Raw genomic sequence first — 18,049 nt, forward strand, 5'->3', positions numbered from 1 at the left:
CTCGTCGACGCTGAGGAGGCTCTCTGAGAATGGTCAGAGAGATGTCCACTTTAACAAGCACATGATCAGAATAGCCGATTGGAGCAGAAGAAGAGCAGCAGACATTTTCAGGGAAGTTGGTCATAACCAAGTCCAGAAGAGAAGATGCTCCGTTGACTGAGATCCGGGTTGGGAAATTGACAGATTGTGTCAGTCCCAGTGAGTCACAGAAGTCCTTTGCTGTAGAGCCATGGCTGGTGAGAGAGGTACCCACCCCCCAGCCAACTGGCATGGTGACAGTTGAAATCACCACATATGAGGAAGAGAGAGTTGGGATGGGTAGATAGAAGTTGGTCATATTATCAGTGGTCCTCCTGGGTCTCCTACGATTGAACCGCCTTACATTGAGTTGACGATTGAGGGTGCGAGTTGAAACTGTCGTACCTTGTGTCTGAAGGTGAGCTTGAATCTGTTTGGCAGTTGATTGAGGTGCTTTCCCCACCATTCAAACAATCCTTCTCTGCAATCTTCGATCTAGTTTTCACTTGCGGCCACATCCAGGGAGGTTGGCTACAGTGCCATGGGCCTTAAACTTCCTGATAACATTGCGCACGGTGGACAAAGGAACATCAATGTCTCTAGAGATGGACTTGTAGCCTTGAGATTGTCCATGCTTGGCTACAATCTTGTGTCTGACCTCGTCAGACAATTCTCTGGTTTTCTATATTTTCTCCATGCTCATTGCGGTACACACAGTGACACAAAGCAGCAGAATGACTCCTTTTCTCCATTCAAACTGGTTGAACGAGTGATTTTTATATTGCAGGCACCTGCAACTCATCACAGGTGAGTTCAATTCCAAAGTAAAAGAGAATCACCTGCTTGAAATCTAATAATTTCCAACAACTTCTAAAAGGTGCCAATAATATTGTCCGGACCATTTTAGGATTTCTGTGTGGAATAAGCTAAGAATTAGTAATTTTTGAGCTTTTTTTGTTTTCTTCCACTGCAACACAAAGAAATACATATGCGGATACGAACAGATTTTTTAATTTCAACAATTTTCTGGAATAATTGGTGCATTATTTGAAAAAAGGTGAAAGGGTGCCAATATTTTTGGCCACGACTATCTTTTTTGGCTGCATCCTGGTGAGGAATCACTTAAAAAAATTAAATCATTTTCATGTCCGAATCCATATTCAGATCTTCACCAAAATCGAATCGTCATTGTCAGACACCCAACAGGTCCACCAAGTTTCGTCCAAATCCATCCACAACCATTTGAGATATCCTGCTATGTATCTTTTTTGGCCCTATCTCCCAATGGTGAAGAATCACTTTTAAAATTCTAGTAGCCGGATCCGAATCCAGATATTCACCAAAATCTAATCATTTCGTCATTGTCACATACGCTATATCTCTGCCAAATTTCGTCCAAATCCTTCCACAACTTTTTGAGATATTTGGTTCACAGACAAACGGACAGACAAACAGACAGGGGTGAAAACGTAACCTCCATCCACCTATGGTGGCGGAGGTAATGAAAAGGTGAAATGTCTCGAGTCAATAAATATCCAACCCCTTTGCTATGGCACCAAATTGAGCTCAGGTGCATCCAATTTCCTTTGATCATCCTTGAGATGTCTCTACAACTTGATTGGAGTCCACGTGTGGCCAATTCAATCGATTAGACATGATTTAAAAAGAAATACACCTTTCTATACAAGGTCCCACAGTTGACAGTGAATGTCAAAGCAGAAACTCTATCATGAAGTCCAAGAAACTGTCCTTAGAACTCGGCGATAGGATTGTGAGGAGGCATCTGGGGAAGGTTTAAAACTAGTTCTAGAGTGTTGAAAGTTCCCAAGAGCTCCACTATGACCTTAAACAAGGAAAAAAAAAAAAAAAAAATTAAACTATTTCGCCCGTCATTGCCGTGTTGCACTCCTGAGTTGTGTTTTTTTTTGCTTCAACTTTAAACATGATTGTGATGTTTTACAAAAGCCTGAATAACGCGATCCTGATCGGTTGAGCCAACTTGTACATAAATAATGAAAAAGTGTCAAAAACGTTACAATTTATCTTAGGTTAAATATTATATACTAACCGAAACCCGTGGAACATCCACGGAAGGGAGGATGTGGTGTATGGATAGAGTGTACCATTATGGATGGCATAGGGGATTTGCTTGTCCGAGTAAGAGTTAGGAAGAAAGATGAGAATGAAGAATGCGTATATGAACAATGATCGCCGACTCCGGCACAAATGCATGCTGTGGATTGTCCACTCAGTGGACGGCTTGCTTTCGCCTTCGCATGTCCAATCAGCGGACGGCTTGCTTCGCCTTCGCCCAGCAGACGCCAATACGATGGCGTCGTAAGATGGCGTCGTATCGGCAGTTAATCGGATGATTTTGGGCCCCAACGTCGGCTAATTCAGATTTTTTGAGTATGTCTGTACGTGATAAACAAAGAGTGCGGTTCGTAGATCGTAAATCCATTAGTGCCGTGGGCATCGGGTCACTGGGTGCGGCGTAAAAGGGATAACAAAGTCGAGTCCTTACGCTATTATTATATAGATTAAATACAGTGAAAAGCGATCAAAAAGGCACAACAAAATTTTATCTTGGATACTGTATATGAAAATAACCATGAGTGAACTCAAAGAAGAAGAAGAAGAATTTACCAGGAAGCTGAAGGGGAAAACCATGTCTTGCCTATTGCATGTGCTACATAGTTTTTTTTTTGTTTTTTTTTTGTATACAAGATCGAGGCTCGTGAAAGAGCGAACATTAATCACACAGAAAGACAAACCGACACATAAAACATATAACATAGGGAGCGGTAGACAAGATGGGGAGAGAGGGGGAAGGACACAAACACAACATTTGAGAGCAGGGACCGAGAGACATGGAGACATCGAGAGATCTGAGAGAGGGCGAGGGCTTTGGGGGGGGGGGCGTGGGAAGGGGGCGGTGGGAGAGGTATAAAACATATGGACACTGCCAGGACTTCCAGGAAAGAAGTTGGAATTTCAAACAAGGTGGATCTGGGGTGAATTAGCGGGGGTAGAAAAGATCAAGGTTTTGGATGGGGGAAGATAAGAGAAGGTGGTGAACAGCTGTTTTAAAGACCTGGAGGGAGGAGTGGGATTGAAGAGAGTGAGGGAGTTTGTTCCAGAGGCGGGAGAAAAGAGGAATGAAAGAGTGAAGGTGAGCAGAGAGCCGAGATTTCGGCAGTTTAACCATCAGAGGGTTGCTGGCAGATCTTGTGCGACCTGTAGGAATATTTGGGGGACAGAGCACAGAGAGAGCTGGGGGTGCAAGGCCGGAGAGGAGTCGGTAGAAGACAGAAAGACCACCTACCTGCCTGCGGTGAGTGAGTGAAAGGCCCTCAGAGATAGCTTCATCGCGGGAGATTCCAATAATTCTGAAAGCTTTGGTTTCAACAGCGTGAAGCCGAGCTAGGTGTGAGGCAGGAGCACCGGCCCATAGGGGAGAACAGTATTCCATTGAGCTGCGGATGAAAGCCTTGTATGTGGGGAGGAGCTCAGGTGTGCCGAGGAAGGACTTCGCACGACGGAGGATGCCCAGTCGGCGACTGGCTTTGGAGGCCAGCTTGGAAATGTGGTTTTCCCAAGAAAGATCATGGCAGATAGTGAGACCCAAAATCTTGAGCGACAGAACTTCTTGGAGAGGATTGTTGAGAAAGTAGATGGGAGGGTTGTCCAGTCGATCTTTTCGGAGAGACATAGTAAGAGTGTGAGATTTGTCAGGATTGAAAGACATGTTCCACTTGTTTGACCAGTCTGTGATTTTGTCCAGGTCTTCAGAGAGTGAGGAGGCAGCAGACTGCCGATCTGAGGGAAGAGGAATGGAGCGGCAGAGAGTGGAGTCATCAGCAAAGAGATAGAGAGGATTTTCGAGAGAGTCAGAGAGATCATTGATGAAGACCAGAAAAAGCACGGGGCCCAGAACACTGCCTTGGGGAACTCCAGCCTGAACAGGAAGAGGAGATGAGAGAAACCCATTCAGGACCACACGTTGACGACGACTAGAGAGGAAGTCCGCCAGCCATGCGTGGAGATTTCCATGGATACCAAAGGAGGAGAGTTTGGTGAGCAGAGCGGGGTGCCAGACCGTGTCGAAGGCACGTGATATGTCGAGGGAGACAGCTCTAATTTCCTGTTTGGCATTGAGGACCTCCATCCATTGTTGAGACAGCAGAAGCAGCATGTCCAGAGTAGAGTGACCTGGTCTGAAACCAAATTGATGATCAGAGATCAAGCCATTGGAGAAGAGGAAAGATTTCATATCCGAAGCAATGATGGATTCCATGACTTTGCTGATAATTGGGAGAAGGCTGATTGGTCTGTAGTTGCTAGGATCTGTTTTTGCACCTTTTTTGTGCAAAGCGGTGATGTTGGCTGATTTCCAAGCAGATGGCAGTTGACCTTGAGCAAAAGAGAGGGTGAAGAGAACAGAGAGAGGGTGAGATAGAGCAGCAGAGCAGGATTTTAGGACCCGTGGGCTGATGCCGTTGGGTCCAGTTGCAGAATCAGAGTCGAGGGTTGACAGAAACTTTTCCACCTTGTCAGGAGGAAAGGACACGGAGTCCAGGAGCAGCAGGGTACGACTGGGTATGGTGGGTACAGAGAGGGATGGGTTTGGGACACAAGATTTAGAGGCAAACACAGAGTTGAGGCATTCAGCTTTTTCACGTGCGGAGTCAGCTGTGTAGCCGTTTGAGGTAAGGGAGGGGATGGAGGGGGAACAAACACCAGAAACGGATTTGACCAGACGCCACCAGGATTTGGAAGAGGGAGACAGATAAGAGAGTTCGGTCTTGAGAACGGAGAGATATTGTTTCCTGGCTCTCCTGAGGGTGGACACACACTTGTTTCGGGCTTTGTGAAAGGAAATGAGATTTCCTTCCGTTGGATTTGCTTTCCAGGAGACGAAGGCAAGTTGTTTCTGGGCAACAGCCTCACCACAAGATTCCGTGTACCATGGACGGGAGGAAGGGTATGACAACTGAAGACGAGATGGGATAAATCTGTGCATGAGAGAGAGCAATTTACTTTGGAAGAATTCCCAGGATGAGTTGATGTCAGAGGTGGTAGAGATGGGAGACCAGTCCAGATGATTGATGGCTGCTTGAAGACCGTGCCAGTTGGCCTGAGTGAAATGCCAGACTCGTCGACGCTGAGCAGGCGGTACACAAGTCACCACAGTGGTACACAAGTCACCACAAATGGAACTTGGAGAAGGATAATCCGAGCTGGGAGGGTTTATATGTGACACACAAGGTATTTTGTGGGGAATACCTGTCAATGTGAAATGCTGCTACTTCAGCATTGTGTCGATCATATCCAGAATAGGGTTCACCTTCCACAATGTAATCGCGACTGTATCTGCAAAACAAATCACAATAGCATGGGTAAATTGAAATCAAATCAATGAGAATGCTGAATAATTCATGTGTCGTCACGGAGAGGATGCTGAATTGTTATCTCATCGCTAGGGTTGCGGGTTCAAAACTGGTTGAAGGCAGCAGTATTTAATACCTGATTCACACCACAAAGTACTCCATCCCAAAGGGTGTCACCATGCTGAGTTGTGCTAAACTGAACAGTTAAAGTACGAATGTTTGATGAAAATCTGTAAAGAGACGTCCCTCTCTTCCACAACTCCATTACTCTCCCTTCTATAAGCCTGGTGTTGGCTTAACGGTTAATGTCGCTGGCTTAAGATCTTAGGGGTCCTGAGCTAGAGCTCCTGTCGTGCCATTGAAATAAGACAAGGTGGGTTGACTCAGCCTGTCATTCTTCCGAGGTCGGCAAAATGAGCAACAGCTGCGCTTCCAGAAAATGATGCAACCAGCAGAAACAGGCTGCATATGCAATAACAGCTCTCCGTTCCAAGCCACATCCTCTCCCTTTCTTTCAATTCCAACACCAACACCTCCCTCCCCACCCAAATATGTAATATCTACTGTCTACACAACCCCATGCTCTACATCAGAATATATTACGGGCAAACGCAGCAGTATTGATATCTATAGTACATGGAAATTATACAGGAGAGTCCTGTTAATACACTAACAATCTTTGAAACAAATATTTACAATAGAAAAAAACCTCTAAAATTGAACCTTGTGGCAATGCTCACCAATTATCACCTCATTGCCTCTTGAATCGGAAAAAGGGAAAAATAGTTACAGTAATTCAAAAGAGATTCAGAATTTGATCTTCAACAACTCCCTTATTTGACGATCAGTTTGGCATTGACGTGACCCGCTGCTGTAATTTACCCAAATTGAGCAACGTCACCAAGAAAGCAAAAACAGCGCCGTATTACAAGACATTAAACCTGATTTTGGACATGGGACACCCTGATTTGCTGAATCTATCCTTGCCAATACATTGTCCCCAATTAAGCTTCCAGCATACCATCCACAACAGGTAAACATGAGCACCGTTCTATTCCTCTTCGGATCCCTGACAGTCATGGTCTACTACCTTTTTCTTTAGTTTGTAATCAATGACCTCTTTTACATCTTGAAGATATTGTTGTGGTTTTGGAAATAAAGGCAACCCCCCTATAGTTAGTTGCACCACAACATGTAGCCTCGCTTAGTTAGTTATCTCTTATTAAATGTGAAGTATAGTCTCCTTCCCAGTGTTAGTATGCGTTGAGGCAGATAGAGTAAGGGTAGGCCTCATTGAAGCCTGGAATGCCATGTCATGGGCCTAGGACAAGTCGAGGAGGCCCGAGGGAGGAGCTGGAGGGCGTGGCTGGTAAGCAGCGAACAGCCAATGGGAGCTAAAGGGAGTGGCCAATAACGGCGGCCAATGAGAGCTAAGGGGAGTGACTAATGAGGGGCTATCACGACACGTGACCCCCGGCGGCCAGTGGAGGCCCGTGGAACATTCTAGTGGGGCTCCGGGGGCTATAAAACCCGGCCCGGACCCCAAAACTCTCTCTCTGGCCATGGACTCTGATGCTCTCTGGCTCTGGATTCGATTTGGTCTCTCTCTGGATTCGCTCTCTGCTCTCTGGCCCTGGACCCTGACGACCTCTGCCTGGACTCCCTGCACGTGCGCTTTGCCTCGCTGGCTTTGGGACACGCTCCGTGGATTCCCGTTACGTGCACGACTGAGATCAACGTCCCTGCTGCGAACATTCTCGGTGGGACCTGCCCAACGAGCCGTCCAGGCGAACTGCACCAAGCGGCCGCGCTTTGTGCGCATTCCCCTCTTCCTCCCCTTCCCCGAACGAGTCTGAGAGCCCTTGTCCGGGAAACGTAAGTAAGGCTGTTAAGGTTCTCCTCTGTGTCCCTTTTCTATCACCATTGTACATTTCTGAATAAATCCTGTGGTTTGTTTCCAACTTGGCCGTTTTCGTCCCTTCACCATTGGCCTCGCATTGCACGCGTTAAAATCGCTCGATCGGGTTCATAGTGCTTACGGCACGAGTTACGTGACGCACAAACCGCTCAGGCGTACCATACCAGCATGACTCGTGTGAGGTTCAGCCCCCGTTCTTGCGGCGGCGTGTGTCGAAGGTACTCGGGTTGTGACCGGAAACCCTTCCACGCGTTAGCTGCGGGCTCGGCGGCTGGAATTGCCATCCGTCCTCCACGAGTATAGCGTGGGGGCGGCCTCGTGGACTCGAAGCTCGAGGGGGAGCAGGGCTTAATCCCCCCACAGTACGTCGACGGGCTTGAGATCCACAACAATATATATATATATATATATGTATATCTATCTATATATATACACAAAGAATTAAGTTAAGCACCCCCCCCCCGTTTTTTTACAACCTCGCACATTACAAGTTTGTTGTCGTCAAAACAGTGTAATATACCCATGATATTGCTATATTTTCTGGAGAAGTGATATTATGGTCACATAAAAACATAACAATCATGCCGTTTTCAATATTTTATTCTGAATAATTTAAGGTGAAATTTTTTGGGAATTTTAGGCATATTTTCACCTCAATTTAAGTATGGAGCTATAGGTCCATCACGGACAGTGTGGATGACGTTTATGTTTTCTAACGTACAGTCATTGTTCTGAGAAGACCTCTAGCGATCTTTGCGTCAATAACGTGTGTAGGACCCACGTGATCGGATCACTGACTCAGCCCTACGTCTCATAGACCCTGTAAGCCGTCGTATGCGTTGCTGTGGCAGGTTGAACCCCCTCGAGCACGTTTGGGACATGTTGGGACGACAAATTGCGAAGATGGTCCCTCCAATAGCCAATCTGGATGAATTGGAACGTGCATTACATCGGGAATGGAACAACCTGCCACAGCAACGCATACGACGGCTTACAGGGTCTATGAGGCGTAGGGCTGAGTCAGTGATCCGATCACGTGGGTCCTACACACGTTATTGACGCAAAGATCGCTAGAGGTCTTCTCAGAACAATGACTGTACGTTAGAAAACATAAACGTCATCCACACTGTCCGTGATGGACCTATAGCTCCATACTTAAATTGAGGTGAAAATATGCCTAAAATTCCCAAAAAATTTCACCTTAAATTATTCAGAATAAAATATTGAAAACGGCATGATTGTTATGTTTTTATGTGACCATAATATCACTTCTCCAGAAAATATAGCAATATCATGGGTATATTACACTGTTTTGACGACAACAAACTTGTAATGTGTGAGGTTGTAAAAAAACGGGGGGGGGGGGGGTGCTTAACTTAATTCTTTGTGTATATATATATATATATATTGTTACGGACATGGTTTAGATGTTATTTTTGACCGAGCGGTGGTGTATTACCGCGACCTAACAGTTATTTTGGTATGGTTTGGTTAACAGATCATTTGGTATGCTAAATCAATGATGGAAAGGACACAACGACTGGGAAAGAGGAAACGACGCAAGGGGGTACAGTTCTCAAGACCTCCGGAGGAGGGTGTAATTACAGTGGTGGAGAAAAGGGGTAGATTACAAGGTAGTGAGGTAAAGACACAGAAGAGATAGGCACTTAATTACAGTCTTATCTTATCCCAGACAGACCACAGACAAACGGAACAAGGCTGACTTACACAGGGATTGATGGCAGGGAAGGACAGGTAGTTCGATAGCACAAGGTGCACCTTGGCTCGGGGACAGGATCAAGCACGGTCCAAGAGATGCAGGGAGGCCTCACAGTGCTCGGAGGGTATGTCTTGCTTGCTCCAAGCTCAGCGCGCATCTGACGTCACCTCCCTCTTCCTGCGCATGCTCAGCGGGGAGTGACACGCCCTCGGCTGGTTGGCTCCGCCCCAGATGGGACCGGTCCGCCGCTTCCATTGGGTGCGGGGGTTACCGGGCTCCGCCCTTGACGAGGAGCTGACAGGGAGCCCCTATTTGGTAACCCCGTCGAGCACATGTTCGATGGCGGCTCGTTGGGAAGGCCTCATGCCCTCCCAACACCCCCTACCAACCAAGCCGGAGTGAGGACGCGCACTCCCTGTGCACGCCGCCGCCGTTGCTGTTGTTGTTGTTGTTGTTGCTGAACCGTGAGGAAGAGCTGCGGGGAGGTATTGGGAGGTCCTAAACTTCCTAACGGTGCCATACAATCACATTCTGGTGCAACGAAGGGTCAGAATTAATGGAAACGAGTCCTTAACTGACATAGACTAAGAATAACTAGCAAGATGTCCTATAGTTGTCTTACATGAGATGCGGTGAACCTGGGCACGACATTTAATGGGGGAAATAGGGGGAGGTCGGGTCTACCGAGTGTTGTTTACAGAAAATGGGACTAGGGAATGGGGGATTGGGGATAGTTGGGAAGTATTGAGGAAATAGGGGAATATTTACAAGCGGATATGGATGGATGCAAATCCCATATCCGCAACATTGTACCCTTCTCTACCTCGGGGCGTCCCGACCCGATAAATTTTTACCTACTTTAGTGTGGCACTCAGATGTAGTTCCCTCTACTATTAACTCAACCCTGAGTGCGACAGTTTTACAGATGTTCACAAATGAGTAAATATGTCCCCCTGCGACGTTGCACCCTTCTCCTAACAGAAACACACCCACAGGATAACCGAATCGCGGAAAGCATCCTCAAACTAAACATACAGCCGGTAGGGAGCATCATTTATACAAGACTACACTGATATTTACACTACGATCCAGGACCTGTTCTTTGAGGAACACATGCAGATGTTATGCATAGGGAGAGCACGCATGCCAGCATCGATACACCAACCCACGAGTGCCCTGTGGCCCTACGGCCTTTAATAATGTGCAGAGCACCCCGTCCAAGCACCAAAAGCACCACCCCATTACGCACAGTCAGCACCATCCGGTGCACCAATAAAGTGTTCATAGTCACCGGTGGTGTCGCAGCCGGCCGAAGTTCTGCCGCTGGTCTTGCCTTCATGGAGTGCACTTGGCCTTCTGGCTTCTTTAGAAATAAAGAAAGACGCCAACCGCATCCATTTCTTAATTCTGGCCGTCAGGGGGCCAACTAAAAGTGGTTCACCTGTATGGCATAGGTGCCACGTTGACCCAGAGGTCCATCCACGGGTGGTGCTTGACCGCAAAAGAACTGCGGTCCATTGTGGGCGGCCACAAAAATTGCGGTCCATATGGTGTATCGATCCAGGCAGCAAGCAGCGGAAGTACAGGCCCATAACTGCGGAGCCAGCACCTCTCTCTCCTCTCTCTCTGCCCCCAAAGCCAGATCCTCGGAGGTGGGAGACAAAAGAAGACAAGTGAGTAAGGTGGTAAGGGCGCAAAAGTGCACGCAATTCAAGGTAATGCACACTGGGGGCACATGGGAACCAGGTGAGACAGGTACGTTCCTACCGTACGCCCCCCCCCCCCCACCAGGTAACCTACATTGCCCCTCCCTTACCCCTTACTGTATCCACAAAACACAACACTACCCATAAACATCTACTTTACACATCAACAACGTCCCTACTGTCTTCCCCGTTCCTCCCATAAACCAAATTCGTCTTCTCTCCCTCCTAACCAATCAAATTTGCCATTTCCAACTCTCATCAAAATCTGCCATCTCCAACTCAACATCAAAATCTGCCATCACCAATTCATCATCAGTCCCTCCTAAGGAGGGAGAGATGGAATCACCCCAATGTCTCATCCACGTCGTGATGCGTCTCACAAATCCACACAGCAATTCTCCTTTCCTGCAACACAGAACAAAGGAACACAGGTGTGGAGTCATCATCACCACCTCAGGTAAGTGGCTGCGTATGGTGCGACAGGTTCATCAATCCTAACTATTTCCTAAATGACTTTAACAACTTTACATTACCCGGGGTCTTCCTCCTGCCAAACCATTGGCCCACTTACACTATGGGTTCTAAAAACCAATTCCCATTGACCAAACTGTGGTGCTTCTCAAGTTGGGGTCTCACTCCCCCGATTCATCACTCGGTGCCCCCGCACAATTTCGGTGGCTGGGTCGTGTGACGCTCCTAGCTGGTCCGCCCACCTGCACACCTCCACCACTGTTGTTGCCTACCGAGCTCACCTGCTCCTCACCCTAACCTAACTAACTGGGGAAGGCCCTCTCGCACTCTCACCCCCTCAGTGCCCTCTCTGGCACGGCCTGCCCGATCCACACCCGGGATCCTCAGGCACCCACTGACACTAACGGCTCCCAGAGCCCACCTGCGGCCTCACCTGGCCGACATCTAACAGTGGCGGAGTGCCCAACCATTCACACTCATACTAACAGGCCACACGACCAGCCAATTTCACCACACCAATGCACCCATCCACAATACCATTCTGCAACCGCACCACAAATGCCAATATCCAACCACAATTTACCTATACCTTCTAACTATTCTTTAAACTACCCTCCCCGGGTACTCGTGAAAAGGGGTCCACTCTTCCCCCATCCACACCTTCACACCATGCACACCACTCCGTACCACTTACTCCAACTCTCTCCACACCACTCATTCTCTGCTCCATATATTCCACACACCTGTACTTGCACACCTGTGCTCTCATACTTGGTGCCGCCTGCACCCTTCTCTCCCCCAAGCGCATTCGCGCTGATCCACAACACTCACTACTCATACACTGCTCCACACACCTGTCCAGTTCTCACACAGCATCATCTCATCTAACTACTCCCCTCTGAAACTTGCGCTTCCCAGTCGTCCCTTTAAACTATTGCGCTCCCTCGTCATTATCGTCCACTCTAATCTACCTGCGTCCCCTCTACAGGTATCCTTGTCACTAACTAACCTTAACGTTACCTAATGTCATCTACGCTAGATCCCTACACACAATATCCTAACCCACCCGGGCTAGTTTTCACTGCCATACACCCCATAATCTATAGCGCATCTGCCCCCCTCTGTGAGGGATGGTGGATTGCCCATCCCACCACATCGGGGAGGTCCCACTATCAATTTTGCACACCGAATTCAACAAATCAAAAATTTGCCATTTACTGCTAATCACCGTACCAATCATCAAATTTTGCCTTTTTCTAATTTTGGGTCCAAAACACTAACCTCATCACCCGTCTACTTATTAGATCCTCTCGGTGCGCCAATTCCCTTCTAAAGCTCGGCTTCGTACAGCCGAGCAATGAACGCGGGTTCTTTGGTGCAGGCGGCTGGATGCGTCCAGCACTCGGTGCAGGGACGGGGGCTTACCCGTGCCGAGATCCCACGCACCACCTCGGCGCGGAGCCATCCAATTGCCCGATCTCGACCTGCCGGAACGTCTCAATAAAAAGTGGTCGCCATGACGACCCTTCCTATCGGGCTGCCCGCTCCGCCTAGTGGAGCCCGGACGCGGCCGTTCCAAGCGAGGCACAGCGTGGATCGCGTACGGCGGTCCTTTCGAACCCGCCGTGGCTCGGATCCCTGCTGGTTCTCGCGGCACGCGAAGCCCGGCACGCACCGAGGGCCCGATTCGGCTAAAAGTCGCTCTAACCGCTAACCCGGTTACCGTCGATGCCTCACCTGCATGCTCACACGCATACGCTACCCCTTTCTTGCCCATACATCCAGCTGTTCCCATGCTCCTCGTCGTACCTTCTCTAACACACCCAGGTACACTCATTCCACTCACAGCCTTGGTCACACACCTGACCACCGAACACTTTGGCACACATTCGTTGGTCGCACACCTCTTCGCGCCCCTTCCTCGGTCACCTCCTCTGTGACAATCACAGGTGTGCTTTCACTCGCACACCCAACCACGTGCCTCACGACCAACTCAAGTGTGCATTCCCACACACGCTCTACCATTCCATGTGTGCATCCTTCCATTCCAGGTGTACATCCTCGCTCACCTGTCACAACCAACTCATGCTCCGTGTCACTCTTACTACTCTCACCTCCACTCTTGACAGCGCACTCACCCTTACTCTCGACAGCGCACTCTTTCCTCATGCACCCGTCCGTTACACACCTTTCTCGCGCACACTCTCCCGTCACACCCTCTGTAACACTCACCACAGGCGTGCATTCTTCCTTACTTTTGACAGCGCACTCTTTCCCCATGCACCTGTCCGTCACACATCTTTCTCGCGCACCCTCTCCCGTTACATCCTCTGTAACACTCACCACAGGCGTGCATTCTCCCTTTACACCCTCCGTAACACTCCTCACTACGCGCTTCCATGTGCTCCCTCGCACACGCGCTACGACCGACTCACTCTCGACAGCACCCTCACTCCTTGGCACGCACTTTTTCCTCACACACCCCAGAGTCGGACTTTCTCGCACACCTCCTTTTTCGCACACCATACCTGTCGCACACAACACCAACGGCCTCTCACGAACACCCGGGTCCATCTCGACCCCCAAGCTTATTAAATCACCTGGCGCATCATACGCACGACCATATTGGTCACCACTTACACCGGGTCCTCTTTCTCTTCGCTTCTCCTCCATCACCTGCGAATCCCTCATCCGGTTAATGAGCACATCATCACGATCCGAACACAGACTTTGGACCAATTCTTTTACTTCCTCCTTTATCTCTTTCTTATCCTCTCTCCGTCGCTTCTTAATTTCGCTCACCCCTTCTTCCACTTCTTCTAATTTCTGCTTCACCTCCTTCATCTCCTCGTGCGCCCCCTTAAGTTCTTCCTCTAACTCCACCTTATTTTTTTCTATGTGCTCCCGCACCTCCCGCTCTTTACCCTCCATCACCTCTACCACCTTGTTCATTTTCCTCGTCAGGTCCTCATGTACCGTCTGACACTCTTTTTTAATTACCCCTACGTCCTTTTTCATCTCCTTCTGTGTCGATTTTAAACCCTCTATTACCGCTGTGTTCTTCTTTACCTGGTCCCCCAACTCCTTTTGTCCCACTGTCAGTTGTTCTACTCCCAGCGTCAACTCCTCTATACCACCTTGCAATTTTACAGTCCCCTTTCTCACCTCCTTCTCCATGCGCTCCTTACAGTGCCTCACCTCCTCGCGCACTCCTCCGACCTCCTCACCCACACCTCTTCTGATCTCCTCTCCCATCACTTGCATCTCCTGCCCAGATGCCACCCTCATCTGCTCCATTTCCTCCCTGTGAGCATCCAATTTAGTTTCTACCCCCATTCTGACCCCCTCTATCTGCTGCCCCATTTTTTTAACTTCCCTTTCCGCTTGGTCCCTCATGTCCCTCAATTTGCCTTCCATACTGTTTTCTAACTCCTCAAACCCCTTTTTCATCCCTTCCATTTGATTCTCTTGAGCGGCCATTCTGTTTTCTACCCCCGTTAACCCCTCCTGTATTTCCCCTAATCTATTGTCTAATCCCTCTATTCTACTCCCTAACCCTCCGATCTGGGCCCCCATGTCATCCCTCAATTTCTCGCTATTGGACCCCATCCTTTGTTCTAACCGTTCCCCCATTTCTCCCATTTTGCCCCCCATTCTGCCCCCCAATCGCTCACTATCAGCCCTCATTTGCTCACTCTGAGCATCCATCCGGTTCCCCATTACCCTCATCATTCTGCTTTCCATTTCTTCGCTATTCTTGTCCATAAGGGCCTTCATTTGTATAAAAAAAAGGTTCAAATCCCCCAACGGCGCTGCTACGGTCGCGGTCGCCGTAGCCATGTGCGAGGCGCCATTTTGCGCGCCCGTAACCTCGTGCGCGAGGACGCCATTTTGCGAACCTGCCGCCCTCACTGCTTCGCTCTCCTCATGTCCCTCAATTTGGTCCTGGATCGACCCTGCCTCACTCTCCTCTACCGGAACCCAGCCGTCTTGATCTCCCATAGCGCGACTTTCAAAATTCGGGTTTTTTTTTGTAAAACAAAATCAAATTTCGATGTCTTTATAATTTTGACCAAATTTTTTCCTAGATGTTTAAAAAAAAATTTGGTTCGGGCCTCGAATCTCACTCCTCGACACCAATTGTTACGGTCAATAACACAATTGGTGTTCCAAAATTTGGGCCTAACAAATTTAGTCCCAGGTCCGAATCCGACACTCCTGACACCAATTGTTACGGACGCGGTTTAGATGTTATTTTTGACCGAGCGGTGGTGTATTACCGCGACCTAACAGTTATTCCCCGACTAGACCCCGATTCCACCCAGACGTTGACCAAATCGCGCTATGCTAAATCAATGATGGAAAGGACACAACGACTGGGAAAGAGGAAACGACGCAAGGGGGTACAGTTCTCAAGATCTCCGGAGGAGGGTGTAATTACAGTGGTGGAGAAAAGGGGTAGATTACAAGGTAGTGAGGTAAAGACACAGAAGAGATAGGCACTTAATTACAGTCTTATCTTATCCCAGACAGACCACAGACAAACGGAACAAGGCTGACTTACACAGGGATTGATGGCAGGGAAGGACAGGTAGTTCGATAGCACAAGGTGCACCTTGGCTCGGGGACAGGATCAAGCACGGTCCAAGAGATGCAGGGAGGCCTCACAGCGCTCGGAGGGTACGTCTTGCTTGCTCCAAGCTCAGCGCGCATCTGACGTCACCTCCCTCTTCCTGCGCATGCTCAGCGGGGAGTGACACGCCCTCGGCTGGTTGGCTCCGCCCCAGATGGGACCGGTCCGCCGCTTCCATTGGGTGCGGGGGTTACCGGGCTCTGCCCTTGACGAGGAGCTGACAGGGAGCCCCTATTTGGTAACCCCATCGAGCACATGTTCGATGGCGGCTCGTTGGGAAGGCCTCATGCCCTCCCAACACCCCCTACCAACCAAGCCGGAGTGAGGACGCGCACTCCCTGTGCACGCCGCCGCCGTTGCTGTTGTTGTTGTTGCTGAACCGTGAGGAAGAGCTGCGGGGAGGTATTGGGAGGTCCTAAACTTCCTAACGGTGCCATACAATCACATTCTGGTGCAACGAAGGGTCAGAATTAATGGAAACGAGTCCTTAACTGACATAGACTAAGAATAACTAGCAAGATGTCCTATAGTTGTCTTACATGAGATGCGGTGAACCTGGGCACGACATTTAATGGGGGAAATAGGGGGAGGTCGGGTCTACCGAGTGTTGTTTACAGAAAATGGGACTAGGGAATGGGGGATTGGGGATAGTTGGGAAGTATTGAGGAAATAGGGGAATATTTACAAGCGGATATGGATGGATGCAAATCCCATATCCGCAACAATATATATATACATATATATATATATATATACAGACTTGGCATTTAATATGGAATATTTTTTTTTTCTTGACTTGGGTTTACTTTCTGAACTCAGTATATCAATCTGGTGAGTTTCTTTTACCCTTCGGTGATGTCTTCGTTGAAAGAACCATGTCACTGATTGTCTTTCGCAGCAAGAAGTCAATAACAGGATTATATCACAGTTGGCGTGACAAAATGCAAGGACAGGTACATTTGACGATTGGCTTCACAATCGGGTATATAAGGGTTGTTGTGTTCTGTATTAGTGGAAAACAACTGCTGCACGTCTACAAAAGTTATTGCCGCTTCCTCTGAGATGGTCCGTCAACTTGACAATGCTGTTTGTCATGGAGTGGTGGCTTTACGAAATTCTGGCATGAAACAGCGTGCTATTGCTCGGCAGTATGGCAACACTCAAGGTCAGGTGTCAAAGATCCTGAAACGAAATGCTCAGAGGGGTGTCCCTACTCCAATACCGAGGCCAGGACGTCCACGCAGAACCACAAGGAGAGATGATCGCCATCTGCACCGGTTAGTCTGCAATGGCCGTACCAAGTCAGCTAATCGGCTTAGGGCTGAGTGGCAGCAACTGACAAATGTGCCTGTATTCAGAAGGCTAGTCATCCAACGACTGGTTCAAGCAGGCTATCGTGCCAGGCGTCCCCTGATAAAGCCACGACTGACCAGACAACACAGCCAGCGCCGATTGCAGTGGGACAGAGAGCACCATCAATGGCAGCCAGGACACTGGAATCACTTGACCTTCAGTGACGAGTCTAGATTTCTGGTCTATCGTCAAGATGGCCGCGTCCGAGTGCGCAGACAAGTGCATGAAGCCCACAACGAAGATTGTATAGTGCCAAGAGTCCAAGCTGGAGGTGGTGGGGTGACCGTTTGGGCTGCTTTTCATGCAGGGGGCAAAACTGACCTGGTTGTTCTGAATGGAAACCTGAACCAGTTCAAGTACAGGGTCATTCTGGAAGAAACATTGCTTCCATTTGCTCGTGCAGCCTTTCGAGGAAACTTTGTCTTCCACGATGACAATGCACGGCCTCATCGTGCTCGTATGATCCAACACTTTCTTGCTGACCGTGGTGTAGAGCATATGGAGTGGCCTGCCATGTCCCCGGATATGAATCCGATAGAGAACTTGTGGGCAGAATTAACGCGTCAAATCGACAACTTGGTCCAGCAGCCGACCTCTGTGCGTGAATTGCAGCAGGCTATTGTAACTGCATGGCAAGCGATTCCTGTCCAAACCTTGGCAAATCTCGTGAACAGCATGCCTCAACGTGTACGTGCTCTCCTGAATGCTCGTGGGGGTTACACGAAGTACTGAACTGTAATTTTACTGTCCGTAATCCCAGTCATAATTTAGCTTTTGTTTTTGTTGAAATTTTTTTTGGCTAATGTGCAAAATAAAGAGATACGTCTGGAAAACGTACAG

At 48.7% G+C, this 18,049-nt stretch overlaps 1 protein-coding gene across 2 annotated transcripts in view; it reads right to left on the minus strand.

Moving 5' to 3' along the window:
* The window catches only part of FAM20B (FAM20B glycosaminoglycan xylosylkinase), an 81,124-nt gene that overhangs the window by 26,040 nt on the left and 37,035 nt on the right, over positions 1–18,049 (minus strand). For both annotated transcript variants that reach the window (XM_068124493.2, XM_068124494.2), the window contains exon 4: positions 5,305–5,391. In XM_068124493.2, coding sequence (XP_067980594.2) covers positions 5,305–5,391 — 87 coding nt within the window. The remainder of the gene's footprint in view (positions 1–5,304; positions 5,392–18,049) is intronic.

This window comes from Myxine glutinosa, chromosome 8 (assembly GCF_964187855.1).
Source record: "Myxine glutinosa chromosome 8, kmMyxGlut1.1, whole genome shotgun sequence".
NCBI classification, from domain to species: domain Eukaryota; kingdom Metazoa; phylum Chordata; class Myxini; order Myxiniformes; family Myxinidae; genus Myxine; species Myxine glutinosa.